The sequence below is a fragment of the Danio rerio genome, chromosome 11 (assembly GCF_049306965.1).
Source record: "Danio rerio strain Tuebingen ecotype United States chromosome 11, GRCz12tu, whole genome shotgun sequence".
Classification (NCBI taxonomy): domain Eukaryota; kingdom Metazoa; phylum Chordata; class Actinopteri; order Cypriniformes; family Danionidae; genus Danio; species Danio rerio.
The window spans coordinates 5,848,553-5,864,649 of record NC_133186.1 but is presented as its reverse complement, the minus strand read 5'-3'; the positions used below and the strand labels follow the sequence as shown (position 1 = coordinate 5,864,649).

Genomic DNA, 16,097 nt, shown 5'->3' with positions numbered 1-16,097 from the left:
TGGTGGGTGCGACTAAATTTTGCCTGATGCGCCTACATTTTTAAAGTTAGGAGCACCGGTGCTACCAAGCAAAAAGGTTAATTTCGAGCCCTGTAATTGTTTTTCCTCAAATGTAACTCAGTAAGTTATAGGTAGGGCCAGACAGAATCTGTGTAAATTTTTTGCTATTTCTGCTGGGATTTTTTTTAGAAAATTTGCAGATTTATGCGGAATAACGTTCTTCAGAATGCGTGTGAGAAAACTTCCATCGAAACACCAGGCTCTCTCAAATGCCAGAGCAAATAAACGTCGAGGATGGGATTCCAGCCCACATGCGCAGTGTACAAGGGATGAGCAGTCCATCACCTTAACCACTCATCACGTGTGTTTCCACTTTTCCGATAAGGGCTGGACTGTGGTATATATATATTTATGTATTTGCAGCTATTTTCGGTAAAGATTGCATTAAAATTTGCAACAACATCCTTCAAAAAGCTAGAAGGATGCGAGTAAGAAACCTTCCACGGAAGCACCAGGCTCTTTCAAAAACCTAGAACAAATGAGCGAAGAGGATGGGATTCGAACCCATGCGTGCAGAGCACAATGGATTAGCAGTCCATCGCCTTAACCACTCGGCCACCTCATCACCTATGTATGTTGTCTTCTCTCCGGAGCCTGGACCGTGGCACCAATTCGTAAATGTATGTTTCCGCAACAATTTTCGGTAAGATGACTTCCAATTTTGCTTCGAAGCACAAAGAGAGTGCGAGTAAGATACCTTCCAGGGAAACAGGGATCTCTTAAATAAACGACAAGGATGGGATTCGAACCGACACTTGCAGAGCACAATGGATTAGCAGTCCATCACCTTAACCACTTGGCCACCTCGTCTCAAGTTACCTGCTTACTGTGCGGGACGCTGAACTTTGTTGTTTCCTGGGGGTCTTTGCAGAAAAGATGAAGGTTAAAGGTTGTCATAAGGAGCTTTTCAGTAGCTCTGATCAGTGCCCCAGAGGTAATGTACAACATTAACTTCCACATGTCTCTTTTGGTTTTGTTGGAGAGAAACTAGACAGAATGCCTGAGTCTTAAATACGGCAGCAGAACTGACCCTGGATTTCTGTCAAAATTTGTTTCAGTGCCCTTGCATTCTTCATTATCTTACCCCAATCCCTGTGCAGCCCAATAAACGCATCCCAATCGCAACCATTTTCTCTGCCGTTCAGCGTTGTGACTCCGCCCCCTTTCCCAGATTACCCACAATTCTCTTCTCCCGGATTCACAAAATTAGTGTATACCTCTTTTTTAAGTGAAAATGAAACAATGTATAACTAATTCTTTTGGGGCATATCAAAACCTGTTCTGCTGACTCAGCATGCACTCATTGGTGCCCGAAGGCTGATTGCTGGCAGTTTAAAGTTTGATACCACCTTGTCGTTGCATGTCCAGATTGGTACAGACAAGAGTTCATAAATGTGACAGCTATTCTTTCGCAGAGGCAATATCATAACTTATGAGGTCAATCCGAGGTGTGATCATTGCTGGGTGAAAACTTTACCCAATACCCCGCTGAGATGACTTGAAATACAGTCAGCTTGGCAATTTTTGACAGCCTCTTAGAAGGCTTAAAGTTCTGTTGAAAAATATATCTGTGCATTTGTTTCTTGGATGAGCTGCCAGTTGTGATAATGGTGCGATTCTAAATGTGCAGCAGGCTGAATTAACCTGTACCATGACGTTCTTCAGAATGCGTGTGAGAAAATTTGCATCGAAGCACCAGGCTCTCTCAAATGCCAGAGCAAATGAACGTCAAGGATGGGATTCCAGCCCACATGTGCAGTGTGCAAGGGATTAGCAGTCCATCGCCTTAACCGCTCAGCCACCTCATCACGTATGTTTCCACTTTTCTGATAGGGGCTGGACTGTGGTATATATATATTTATGTATTTGCAGCTATTTTCGGTAAAGATTGCATCAAAATTTGCAACAACATCCTTCAAAAAGCTAAGAGGATGCGAGTAAGAAACCTTCCACGGAAGCACCAGGCTCTTTTAAACACCTAGAACAAATGAGCGACAAGGATGGGACTCGAACACACGCGTGCAGAGCACAATGGATCAGCAGTCCATCGCCTTAACCACTCGGCCACCTCGTCTCAGGTTTCCTGCTTGCTTTGCGGGACGCTGGACTTTGTTGTTTCCTGGGGGTTCTTGCAGAAAAGATGAAGGTTAAAGGTTGTCATAAGGAGCTTTTCAGTAGCTCTGATTAGTGCCCTAGAGTTAATGTTTAACATTAGTTGTTTCTTCTGGTTTTGCAGAAGAGAAACTAGACAGGAAGCCTGCAAATGAGTCAAAAAAGGCAGCATAGCTATATTAACAATTCCCATAAAGCCCTTTAAGTTTGAAGATCGCACAACTACTTTTTAGGGAGGGACTGTGATTCGGGGATTTATGCTAAGCTGTTAGCATTGTGGAAGATCACCTACTGCACCTGTAATGATCCATAATATGGGCCCTTTAAAGAGAATGGATCAATGCATTCTATGGTAACCCTTTTTGATGCAAAAAATTCTGCATTGAAACCATTCATTCATTTTCTTTTCGGCTTAGTCCCTTTATTGATCTGTGATCACCGCCGCGGAATGAATAGCCAGGTTATCCAGTATGTTTTTTTACGCAGCGGATGCCCTTCAAGCTGCAACCCATCACTGGGAAACACCCATACGTTCTCATTCACACACATCCACTACGGACAATTCAGCTTACCCAATTCACCTATATCGCGTCGTTGGACTGTGGGGGAAACCGGACCACCAGGAGGAAACCCACACCAACACGGGGAGAACATGCAAACTCCAAACAGAAATATCAAACACTGACCCAGCCAAGACTCAAACCAGTGACCTTCTGACTGTGAGGCGACAGGGCTACCCACTGTGCCACTACGACACCCTGCCTTAAAATCACAGGCATAAATGACATTTTAAAATGTATTTCGATAAAAAAATGTTCTTTTCAATAATAAAAAAAAAAAGTTTCATGATTTGACTTGAGAAGAAGTGAATACAGTTGTAACAGTTGTAAAACTTTTGACCAGCAGTGTATGTGCATTTATCACAAGTCACTGAAATTTTCTATGGCTTGATTTATACAGCAAAATAATCACACAATTAGATTTTAGATAAAAGCTTGATACCATTTAATAGTCTTAGGTATAGATACTTGCCACAGACGAAAACTAAATACAACGAAGCAATCTAAAGTATTCATGGTTTAAACAGCATAAACTCAAACATTGGAACACGTTAAAAAGCAGCTCTTTTTTATTTTTATTTGACTTTAAGTGATTATGAGGGTTATGTTTAAAAAAAAACATTCATGAAGGTTCACAGCAAAATCCTCAGAGTAAAATTTACTCAGTTCAGAGAGTATTTGGTCCCTCTGTAAATTGAGTAAAATGTACTGAACGGCAGAGTTAAAGTTAATGAGACAATGAAGGGATTAATTAAGTTTTGATGGAGGGCTGACGATGAAAACCTGCAGTTAATAAGCAAAAACAGAGAAGAGAAACGGAAAATTACAACTGACTCCAGTCAGCCATAGATGAAATAAACTGAAATAAAACACATCAAATCTCTTAAGATCTCAGCAGAGGATCATTAAGCAACTCCACAAACCGCAGCTTTATTTATTAACAACCTGTTTGAGCTTATATATATATATTTATGCTCAATTTCGATTATCGAATCAAAAAATAGAATCGTCGATGCTGCCACGCGTCCATGTCACGTCAGCTTGGCTTGCCAAGTGGAAAAAAAAACAGGCTTGCTGAAGTGCTTGTTAAACTTCAGAAGCAGGAGACCCGTCGAGAGAACTTAAATCCTCTCCTCTTTCAATGAAGTCGCCGGTGTTTAAGCATTTTGGATTTCCTGTGAGTTATATTGACAACGTTCGTGTTGTCGACAAAAAAAACCCCACAGTTCTGCAAGCTCTGCTATGTACGTGTTACGTACGGTTCGTCCGATAGACAACACGGCATCGCGATCCTCCGCCCGCCCCCATTGCAAATCCGCTCGCGAAAAGTACACACTCAGGCCATGTTTACACTGTCTTTGTTTTTAAATGGCATTTTAGAACGACAACGATTTGACATCCACAGTGGCGTGTGGCATTTCTGAGCAGCCCTCCTTCCTCTCTACCTCTGAATATGCACATCACATGACCACACAGACACAGACGCACACACAGCCATGCGCTCGAGACAGCAGGTCCAGGCAGTCAGAGGACTGCTTCAATCTTTCACTCACTTGTACTTAGTCATTTATTGAACACCTCAGATACTGGTGGCTGGTTCCTGTTGGTTGTGCGTTTTTTTTACCGTTGCCATTATAACGACACAGATCACTGCCTATTCACGAGTCCCGCAGAAAAAGTGATTGACAGGTGGTAATTATGTGTGTAACTTGCCTTTATTCATTTACTGTATGATTTGTTTATGGGTAAAACAAAGACCATGCAGGTCAGGTAGTTTAAACGGTAGGCTACAAATAATTAATTGGTCATTAAATAATTAATTTTTCATAATCGAAAATCAAATCGAATCGTGCCTTTAGAATCGAAAATGTAATCGAATCGAGGATTTGGAGGATCGTGACACCCTTAATATATATATATATATATATATATATATATATATATATATATATATATATAATAAAACAATATATCAATTAATCAAGATTTTTTTTTACAACAGCAACAAAACAAACAAAAAAAAAAACACCACTTTTTGTGTTTTAAGCTGTCACCATTGAGGAGAACAGCTGTACTTGGTTTCTGACTCGATTTCTAATGTTAGCTTCTTTTTGTTTGCTAAATAGTGTATTGTGGCGAATATTATATAAAGAGAGCAATTGTCCTTTGGATAGTTGATTCTTGTCAAATCAATAAAATTGATTTTATTACTTAAGTTTGAATAATCTATTTTGACAAAAGTAGCACTGTATCAAGATGGAGCTCAGCAACACTGTTATAACATTACAAAACACATTGAACATCTGAAACACACAGAAATAAAGAATCAGCATGTGCTTCTCAACTATGGAGAGTTTTTTTCCCTAGAGTGCACACTGGGAACTATAGAGGATTATTGTATGATTCGCTTAGCATACAATGCAGTCATAAAATTTACAAAATGTCTAACCACTGTTGAGATAGATACGCTGATTATTCCTGTTCGTGTCTGGAAAGTGTTTCAGATGCTTAATGTGTTTTAAAAATATATAAAACCACAGCTGAGGTCCATTCTCTTAAAAAAAAAAACACTGAATTTAGTTTCTTATATAATAAACCATGAATCAAATATAATTTGCAAAGTCAAACATAATCTCTAATAATTCTTATCAAGAGTAAGAGTCAACAAAGGATCAGTGAACCTGATCATATTTGCTCTTTATACTTGTCATAGCAAAGCAAAGAAAAATCAACAATAGAGTTCAACTCAGAATTCAAGGGGGGGTGAGGGCATTTTCTTTTGTTGTTTTTTTGTAAAATGTAAAGAATTAAAACAGTTAATTCTCAATAAATCTCATATGGACTTTTGTGAACAACTGACAGAAATAAAGTCAAACCGGTTGCTTCTCTACTGTTTCTGCTCATTAACAGCAGGTGTTCATCATCAGTGCTTAATCATCACTTATTTAACCCTATCTTTGTCTCAATAACTTTAAATCTGCTGTTAAGTAAATTTCACTCAAGTTAGAGAGGGACCAAACATTCTCTGAACGGAGTACATTTTACTCTGAGGATGTTGCTGTGTTGATGCCTGAGAATCAGCATTGTACACACATAAACACACTTTGGTTACAGATACAAATGCAAGATCTGCTCAAGTGTCTCAGGACTTCTTGATAGTATAAAACATTACATTATTTTCCCTGTGTGTATACCATAATAACATTAATGTAAAGGCTATTATATACATACAAAAATGACAAATATGGTGTGTACAGGTAAGGCATAGTTGTAAGTGCATGTTGGCAAATCCTAATTTGGAAATAAAACGTGTTTTAACATGTGACACCTGCAAATGGCAGATTAAAAAAAACAGGTTGAGTTTGACTTCAAGGCATAGAATGCTGGATATAAAAGGTCGACTTATTTCTCTTTAACTGTCAGGCAGGATTGGCTGATTTAATGGAATCAAGTCTAAAGAATAACTAGTTCAATATTGTGCAGTAAGATAAAGAGCTTGCAAAGGTACAACCATTTACCATAAGATTTGCAATATTAGCACTATTTAGATCAGGGGTCACCAACCCTGTTCCTGGAGAGCTACCTTCCTGCACAATTCAGTCCCAACCCTGATCAAACACACCTGAACCAATTAATAGTACCTAAAGCAGCACTTGATAATTACAAACAGGTGTGTTTGGTCAGGGTTGGGACTGAAATGTGCAGGAAGGTAGCTCTCCAGGAACAGGGTTGGTGACCTCTGATTTAGATGAAGTCGTTCTTGTGTAGAAGCCTGAGCTGTACATTTTCGACAGTGACTACATGTGGGTTGTGTGGCGATGGAGATGAACCTGAATTTCTAAACTCACTTCCAATGATTTTTAAGGTCAAGAACACCAAAAACAATAATCATCAATTCATATTCTTCGTCTGGCCGAGTTCACATACAGCTATGTTTCTACACGTGTACAAAGATTTCATGAAGGATATTCTAAAACGTTCTGTCTGGAACATTGAAAAAGAATCAGATCATATTTAAAGATAGTTTAACAACAACAACGTCCACTAAAATGAGCCCCCAAACATCAGAAAATGCAAGTAAACGAAAGAGACAGTATATTGATGACTCTTGTCAGTGGAGCCTCTTAAAGGGAGAGGTCCTAGGATAAAATGCCTTTTGCATAGTTCATACTAGCCAGCTGAAGGGCAGTGGTGCCTGTTCTGGTCTGGCTGGATGAACAGCAGTGGTACTGGTGGTTGAGGCCACGATTTGTAGCAGCTTAGTTCAGCTGCTCCAGGTAGGCAGAGAGCAGGGGCTGAGGAGGGAGAAACTCTTCCTGTTTGTTGACCACTTCAGTCTGTCGAGCACCATTACAGTCAGAGCCTGCACAAAAAAACCCACTTAAAATTACACACTACACTTTAAAACGATTACATTTGGCCTTTTCTACCATAAAAAAACGTTGCAAAAATTGACTTAAAGTTAGTGGAGCATTTTTATAAAGAGAATTATATTCACTAATTAAATCAAACCGTTACCAATATATAACATATACAGAACACTTAAGTTAGTTGATCAAATGGTTTTCCACAACATTGAAATTAAATTACATTTAAATCATGCCAAATCTTTTGTGTTGTAATGCCTTAATAAAAATGAACTGGTATTATAGGGGAATTATCACTGTCCAAAGAGTGTGCAAAGCAGCAACATTTAATAGATCAAATTCATTATTTTAAATTACGATTGTGCTCATGATAACTAGCATAACTCACCGGCCACTTTATTAGGTACACCTTTCCAACTGCTTGCTAACTTAAATTTTAATCAGCCAATCACAGGGGAGCAACTCAATGCATTTAGGCATGTTGACATGGACAAGACGATCTGCTGTGGTTCAAACCGAGCATCAGAATGGGGAAGAAAGGTGATTCAAGTGACTTTGAATGTGGCATGGTTGTTGGTGCCAGACAGGTAGAGTATTTGAGTATTTCAGAAACTGCTGATCTACTGGAATTTTCACGCACAACCATCTCTAGGGTTTACAGAGAATCGTCTGAAAAAGTGAAAATATCCAGTGAGCGGCAGTTCTGTGGAAGCAAATGTTTTGTTGATGCCAGAGGAGAATGGCCAGACTTGTTCCAGCTGATAGAAAGGCAACAGTAACTCAAATAAGCGCTCATTACAACCGAGGTCTGCAGAAGAGCAACTCTGAACACACAACACGTCCAACTGGATGGGCTACAGCAGCAGAAGACCACACTGAGTGCCTGTCCTGTCAGCTAAGAACAGGAAACTGAGGCTACAATTCACACAGGCTCACCAAAATTTGACAATAGAAGATTGGAGAAACGTTGCCTGGTCTGATGAGTCTCCATTCTCTATGGGAAACATAAAGCTTTTCATCATCATTGGCTTTTACATTTTGGCTTGATTTTTGTATCATGTTAAGTTGTTCACCTTGAGTTTTATTTGAGAGCTTTATTTAGCAAAACCGTGGAACTCATTTGGGTGACCTAAATTTTTCTGATGATTTAATTTAGTCCTTAGGAAATTACAATTTGCATCAGACTCATTGAAAAAAAAAAACCTGAAATTATCAACATCTGAAGATTACTCACTTGCAGAGGTCAGATCCATGTACTGGCAAATAGCATGAAGCAACAGTCGCTCATAACTAAAGAAACACAGACACATCTGAATAAAAATATAGCATTCACCAAAATGACTAAGAATATCTCAAACACGGTCTTGAAATATTATTAAATATACAGTGCTGCTCATCATATACAAGTACACCCCTCACAAATCTATCTTTTACATTAATATGTTTAATAGGAAGCTATACAATATTATATTTGTGCATATACATTAGATTAGTCGTACTGAAGCCAAATCTGGAGCTTATCTGACAAAATTACTTACGATAATGGCCTAAAAACTAGCACACACAAATTTATGTTATAGAAAAATATTAAGTACAAATTAAAACAAAATAGGAAAAATCAAGAAGCAAAAAAATGTGATCAATTAAGTTGAAATTTTGTAGGTTGTAATTTATTTTTGCAATATTTTGCTTGAATTTAATTGTATTATCTTTTAATTTCTAAATATGTTTGGTGACTGAAATATTATTTTAATAAATATGTCTGTTTAACAAATATTTTGGTGCATTTAAACAAAACAGATTTGCATTGGGGTGTATTCAATTATGGTGAGCACTGTGTTAGTTAGTAGAGGTCTGAATTAGTCGGTGGACGCAAGACGGGTGTCATACTCAATTCCTGGAGGGCCGCAGCTCTGCAGTTTAGTTCCAACCCTGCTCCAACACACTTACCTGTAGGTTTCAAACAAGCCTGAAGGACTCAATTAGTTTGATCAGGTGGGTTTAATTAGGGTTGGAACTAAGCTGTGCAGAGCTGCGACCCTCCAGGAATTGAGTTTGACATCCCTGACGTAAGAGATGCATTAATTGATAGCTTGTGCACCTGCTGCTGAGTCTGGTTGTGTAAATCGAGTGAGGATGTGCCATGAAGAATCCCAGCAGATTGGACTCTAGACCCTCCAACACTCCCTTAAACAGAGCAAATGGATGATATAAAGAATGATATACAGAATTGATGGGGAAAATGCTTGATCAAAGGTCGAAAGCTAAAGATCAAGAAAATGACAGAAAGACTCACTATGGGGATCTGTCTGCGTTTGAGTGTCACGCGCAGCCTCCGATCGATCCTCTGGAAACATTCCTGAGCGCTGAAGGCAGGATTTACTGGAAAAAGATCACAACAAATATGTCAACAAATAATATGATCATCACTGAAACAATAAAGACGCTGCAAATTTTGGATGGCCCAAGCTTGAGGAATTAAAGGTTACATCAAAATACATTTCACGTTTCCTCCATAGAGAACTATGAAGTGGCCACCTTCATCAAAAATTTGTATCACCTTTGTCTTCACAAAAATCAGGCAGGCAGTCATAGCCAGAATTGTCATTATTCGAAAATCATACATGATGGTAATAGTTTTACTAAGGTGTTTACATGTCTGTACTGCATTTCAATAATGCGACTTAAATCAGCAAACTCGACATGTCCTAATTCCATTTCTGTTTAGTTTAATTATTTATGACCTTACATTAAATCAATCAAAAATCAGTTTACATGGTAGACTTTTAATCAGAGAACTGTCTTAATCATATTAAAATCAGATTACTGGTGTCCATGTAAACGTACTCATGTCAGGAAGTGTGGAAAATGACATCGTTATTGGACATCAAAATAACATTGTTCTTAGATGCTGGCTGGATACTGAATTTTGGTCACCTGACGTCACAACCTAAATCTAACCTAATATTAACGTCTTGTGACGTTGTGTGCCTGCTGGGCAATAACTAAATGCACTACAGAATGTTACGTTTACACACACCTACAAATTACATGTAAATGAATCAGCTTTTTATAGCGTAATACTACTCTTGGGTACTTTTTAAAGAGATACTTTTTACTCATACTTTGAGTATTATTTACAACAGATACTTTTACTCGCACTAACTTTTTAGGCAAGTAATGGTACTTTTACTAGAGCATGATTTTCAGTAGTCTTTCCACCACTGCATAATAAAACATTTTACTCTAATTAAGCAATCGTAACTGGTTTTGTGCCATATTTAGCAGCATTACTTATGGGGTTATCGTTTTCTATTGGCAGTCAGAGCTTTGCACGCTGCTTATGTGCTCTGGGCACACATCTTTTACAAAAACTCAGCTGCTACTTTGCAGTTTTGCACCTCACAAGGATGCCATTTAAAGGGAGAGCAATATATCGAACTACAAAAACAACACTTGAATAAAAAGAGTTTATAAATCTTAATCTTGATTCTTCTGTCATTTTTTGGGATATTCTGGGACACGGAGATAGATCTACCAGTCGATCACAGTCAACGGGTTGGCGACCACTGCTCTACCGTGTAAAAATAACAAACAAACAGTTTAGACACATTGAGAGCATGTGAAGAACAAATGACTCTCAGTGAATGTATCAGGCTTATCAGAGCTTAGGTTTTGTGTGTGGAATGAATTTGTGCTGTTAAATGTTGTCTGACCCTCTCTTTGGTCTTTATGGCTTTTGTTGGAGTGGGTCCTCTGAGCCTCCTCCTCTAGGAGAGCCAAAAGTCGCTCTTGCTCCTCTCCAGAACGATTCATAAAATCACTCCAGTACTGAGAGACATGACAAAGTGAGAGAGAGTGATAAGAAAGAGAATGAGAGTGAAGAAATAAAAACATCCTTAAACATATAGCAGTCACAGACAGCTGCTTTACCTCCATGTAGTTTCCATTGGTGCAGGCTTCAGTGAAGATGCTGGGTGAGGCCGTTTCATGGCCTTCACCATCCTCTTTAGAGCACTCATCTCGTTCCAAAAGATTGTCCAGAAAACGAGCTACGCACAATAACAGTTGTCAAAATAATGTTTCAAAAATGTTCCAAAATCACAACTAAAACAATTACCCAATAATAAACATGTATTCTTCAATACAGACACAAACTACTGTTTTCTTTAATTTACCACATTTGGCCGATGCATTTGCATTCAAGGTTCATGTATTTCCTAGGAATTCACAACCTTGAAACTCAGGCCCGGATTGGCTAATCGGGAGGACCGGGAGAATTCCTGGTGGGCCGGTCTGTTTTTTGGCCGCGAGGGCTGGCGTCCCTAGCTGCTTGCACTCTCAGCAGTCACACTTTTTTCATTTATTTATGTATTTGACCATAGCCTCACTCTTTTTATTCATTATTTTGCTGCAGCTCCGCCCTTTTTATTTATTTTCGCGCAGCCCCGTGAGCAAAATGCAGCCTACAGGGTAATGATGATGGAAATATCATCATTCGACCCCAAACAGCGGCACCTTAGTGAATATAAGAATTTTAATAATTAATAATAATGAATATCACACCTGCTCAATGAAAATCAGATGATTCACTACATTCATTCTGATGTAACTTGATCAGAAATCTGAAATTTTTCTCCCACCACAACAGCGCCATTGGTCTAGTGGTTAGCATGTTGCTTTAAGATGCTGCCGACCCGTGTTCGCATCTCACCTAAAACATCATTATTTTATTTTTTTCATTTTTATTGTTACGACATATAATACTGTGAGGGCGGTTGAACATGTAAAGTTCTAAAGCAGCTGTTTTCTTGAAAAAGACGTGGTAGTGTCATTAGAAACTGAAATGGAAATGACCTTATTTTAATATAGTCAGTCGTGGACTGATGTGGGCCGGTCTGGCTTGAAACTCCAGGGCTGAAACTCCAGGGCTGAAACGGAGTCCCACTCCGGCCCTGTTGGAACTGCTAGTGCCAAGAGCTGCTGAGGGCTGAATAAACGACGGCAGTATTTTGTTCTCTGAACTACAAGTACAAAGTTACAGTCATAAATCTCTTCATATACAGTATATTTTAAAGACACTGGTACATTTTTAGTAAAATTGAAGAACAAATTGGTGTGACATCCTTTTGAATGTTTTGGAGACAGAAACAGCAAGCCAAAGCACTTGTGAAAATTTTGCTTCAGCTGGTAAACACCTTTAGACTACTACTGGTATGTGACAATTATATAACAGGTATATGTGTGCCAAAGCCTGCCTTTACTGACGTGCATTACAGTGTGCTGCTTTCAAAGCGACCTGCTGATTTAAAGGGATAGCTCACCAAACATGGAAAATGTCATTATTTACTGACCTCCCTCCACTTAATTTATTTCTTCTGTTCAACACAAAATATATGAGATATTTTGAAGAGTGTTGAAGACAGGTAACCACAAACTTCCGTAGTATTCGTTTTTCTTAATTTGGATGTCAACAGCCACCGGTTTGCTACACAACTACAGAGCTTGTGAAATCGTAAATTACACAAAAAACAGCTCACTCTTATCTGATGATGCAGTGTTACGGCTGCTTTAATTAATTAAACTGAATGTTTATTTAGTTATTTAGAGAAAAGATCGCAGTAACATAGATTCTTCAAAATGTTAATTAACATGTAATGCAAACTTCTTTTTAAAACATTAATAAAGAACAAAAAGAAAACTATCTGTAAACATTTTGGAGTCTTTGTTGTGATTGTTCATTTTATTGAAGGCTCTGAAATTTCGAAAAAGAATTCCTGTGTAGGCCTGTCACGATAAGGAATTTGTGTTGTGTAATACTGTATATTGTCACAGAAACTGTTGCGATAAGTGATATTATCGTCATTTTGGGATAATTTATGCCACTGATTACATATTGATTATATAACAGCACAATAATGCAAATAGCCATGAACACTTTAAAATACGTATTATTTTTAGGGTTATTTAGACTCTATAGTTTGATGTTAAAAAGGTAAATGTCTTATTATGTATACTGTTAAAAATCCAAATATAACTTTGACAACGGTGAGGTAGAATTTAAATGTCATTGCAGGGCTAAACATTAAGGACAGCCTGATGGCCCGGGGCCAATTTGAGAGACGCTTGGGACAGTAAACGGGATCATTACTGGCCCAATAGAGGCCACCTTTTGTTAAATAATTTGTAACTGAAATAAAATACCTTCACATTTTCCATACTGCTCTTTCTGTTTTGTTAACACATAATTTTGCTCATTATACGTATATTAACATTTTAAAAATATTATTTGGATAATTTTTAACATTTAAATAATTATAGACATTATTTTTTACACTTTTTTTTTAAATTCATTTTCTCTTGTCGGCTTAGTCCCTTTATTAATCCGGGGTCGCCACAGCGGAATGAACCGCCAACTTATCCAGCACATGTTTTTACACAGTGGATGCCCTTCCAGCCACAACCCATCTCTGGGAAACACATTCACACATTCACACACACACTCATATACTACGGACAATTTAGCCTACCCAATTCACCTGTACAGCATGTCTTTGGACTGTGGGGTAAACCGGAGCACCCGGAGGAAACCCACGCGAACGCAGGGAGAACATGCAAACTCCACACAGATACGCCAACTGAGCCGAGGATCGAACCAGCGACCCAGCGACCTTCTTGCCGTGAGGCGAACGTGCTACCCACTGCGCCGCCCTATTTATTTATTTTTTGTATATATTTATTTTTATTTTTTTATTTTTTTGAGATAAAAAAATAATAAAATTTAATAGCTATTTTTACTTTGGTGGGGCCAGTGGAAATTTTGGCAGGGCAAGTAAAAATCTGAACCATTGGCCCGATCGGATTAGTAGAACAAATCCGTAGCGTTGAACCCTGCATTGTAAAATGGATTTCACGTTATTTGTGAATTTGTAAATATATATGTTATTATGATATATATCAGAAATGATTGAGGTCATCAAGTATTAGACGATATGTCGATATACGGATTATTATGACAGGCCTACTAATGTGTTCAATAGGTTGTATATGAAAATGTAATAAAGTGAGCAAATGATCACATCATTTTTATTTGGGTAAACACATGCTGTGGAGTAATTAATAAATAAAATAAACATTAATGACATAGTGAAGTCCCCAAAAATAAAAAAACAAGACTCACTGTTTTCCTGTCGTCTTTGACTCTTCTTGCCCTTGGCTCTGGGAATAAGGTCCGAGTTACGAATAGCCTGATTAATAAAGAACTGCTTTTTTTTGGCCGGAGAAACACGTTTAGCGGGGGAGCTGGGAAGAGATGAGCATCGTGGCTCATTTAGGCTGCAATAAAAAAAATAACAAAAATCTCTTCAAAATCATTTAATAAAATTGCTTACTCAAACAGTTTATGCATTAATCACTAATCCAATTAGGTAAGTTAAAAAAATATGTGGTTAATGATATATTGGTCTCAAATACAATTATACATGCATATGTGTAAACCAGGTTTGGGTGGATTCATTAATTGTGTCAGTGGACTTAAATGTCTTTCAGTGTTGTAGTGAAACTACAGATTCTTCTGTGAAGACCCACTGGAGTGTTTTTATTTATAGCTCTAGCCACAGGCCAGATGCTTCATGGAAATAGGTCACAGCTTATCTCTGCAAAAACATATGTACATTCTAGGCATCTTACAGGTTTGTTCTTCTATCTATCTATTTTAATAGTATTTGTTGGGAAGAACCCTTCCTTGCTCACCGAAAGAGAAACCAGCAGCCAAAATCAAAATTATAGGAAATATTAACAATAAACAAATAACTAGAGACAGAAAATAAAGTGTATGTATATATATATATATATATATATATATATATATATATATATATATATATATATATATATAGATAGATAGATAGATAGATAGATAGATAGATAGATAGATAGATAGATAGATAGATAAGACAATCGGCTAATGTGCTGAATAATAATTTATATATCATTTACAATAAAAACACCTTAAAACTCTTATTATCATTACATCATTTATATAAAACAGTGGATGATAAAGATGCTATAGACATATGTGACGTTATACGGCGTGCATTTAGTTACGCTTATGAGCTTAGCCGGCTAACAAAAACAACTGACGTGTATGTCGTGAACCAAATAAAATAATTAGCTATCGGCTACAAGCTACATGCTAAAAAAATACACTTACATTATATCCTGTTCCTCATTGTTATTGCTATTCAACACAACCATCGCACAGTCTTCTCTCAAAGAAGCACCACAGACACAAACAAAACAATTAGAAAATGGCCAGAACGGAACAGCTAGCCGAGATGGCTAAAAGCTAGTGACAGAGAGTGTGGGTGGAGTCTGTGGGACCATGCAACCATGACAACTTATTCAGCCAATAAATATCCTTCAAACACTTCCACCTTACCAGAGTCCATAAAGGAGCCTATAGATATATACACTAGATATCGCATACGGACCCTGAGCATGCGTCCACAGCGCCGCCACATTTGTACAGTGCTCCCGGCACAAATGTCATTCAACCGCGCTTGTCAAGAGTGACAACGTGAAGATGCTGGATTTTTAGCGCTGTGTACGGGTGTAGTAACGAGCAAACAAAGAAAACAAAGCACAGAGGCAGAACATTTCATAGATAAGATTTTGTTTTTGTATGTTATAAACATATGTGCTAAACAAGCAACATTACTGATGATAACACACTCAGTACCAAGCTTATGCTAGTTTTGCAAAGTAACAAAGTAAATGAAATATGACAAGATGCTGCGCTGCCAGAAACTTGTATTGTTGTCAGCTAAAGTGAACGAGTCGTTCATAACGGAGATTAATTCACAAACAAATCGCTCCCTCAGTTAGAATGAGAAGACAGGGGGTGTTTCAGGACACAGATTAGATCTAACAGGGAGGGTTGATAATACATTAGCATACACACAAACACAAACTTTTTTTGTCAGGAACGTGCACGTGT

General features: G+C 38.0%; 1 protein-coding gene and 3 non-coding genes across 4 annotated transcripts; 1 reads left to right on the top strand and 3 right to left on the bottom strand.

The window, feature by feature from the left end:
* Positions 1-543: 543 nt before the first annotated feature.
* trnas-gcu (transfer RNA serine (anticodon GCU)) lies at positions 544-625 on the bottom strand. Its single transcript has one exon. It is a non-coding gene; the product is annotated as a tRNA-Ser (tRNA).
* Positions 626-1,463: 838 nt separating this feature from the next.
* LOC141376709 (U4 spliceosomal RNA) lies at positions 1,464-1,603 on the top strand. Its single transcript, XR_012387447.1, has one exon. It is a non-coding gene; the product is annotated as a U4 spliceosomal RNA (small nuclear RNA).
* Positions 1,604-2,052: 449 nt separating this feature from the next.
* Positions 2,053-2,134, bottom strand: trnas-gcu (transfer RNA serine (anticodon GCU)). The gene has a single exon. It is a non-coding gene; the product is annotated as a tRNA-Ser (tRNA).
* Positions 2,135-5,895: 3,761 nt separating this feature from the next.
* Positions 5,896-15,458, bottom strand: r3hdm4 (R3H domain containing 4). The gene is given in 8 exon segments (NM_001080647.1): positions 5,896-7,095; positions 8,334-8,389; positions 9,201-9,286; positions 9,396-9,481; positions 10,816-10,930; positions 11,033-11,151; positions 14,280-14,434; positions 15,312-15,458. Coding segments are annotated over 8 exon segments (765 nt in total). The 5' UTR covers positions 15,356-15,458; the 3' UTR covers positions 5,896-6,991.
* Between the last annotated feature and the right edge of the window lie 639 nt (positions 15,459-16,097).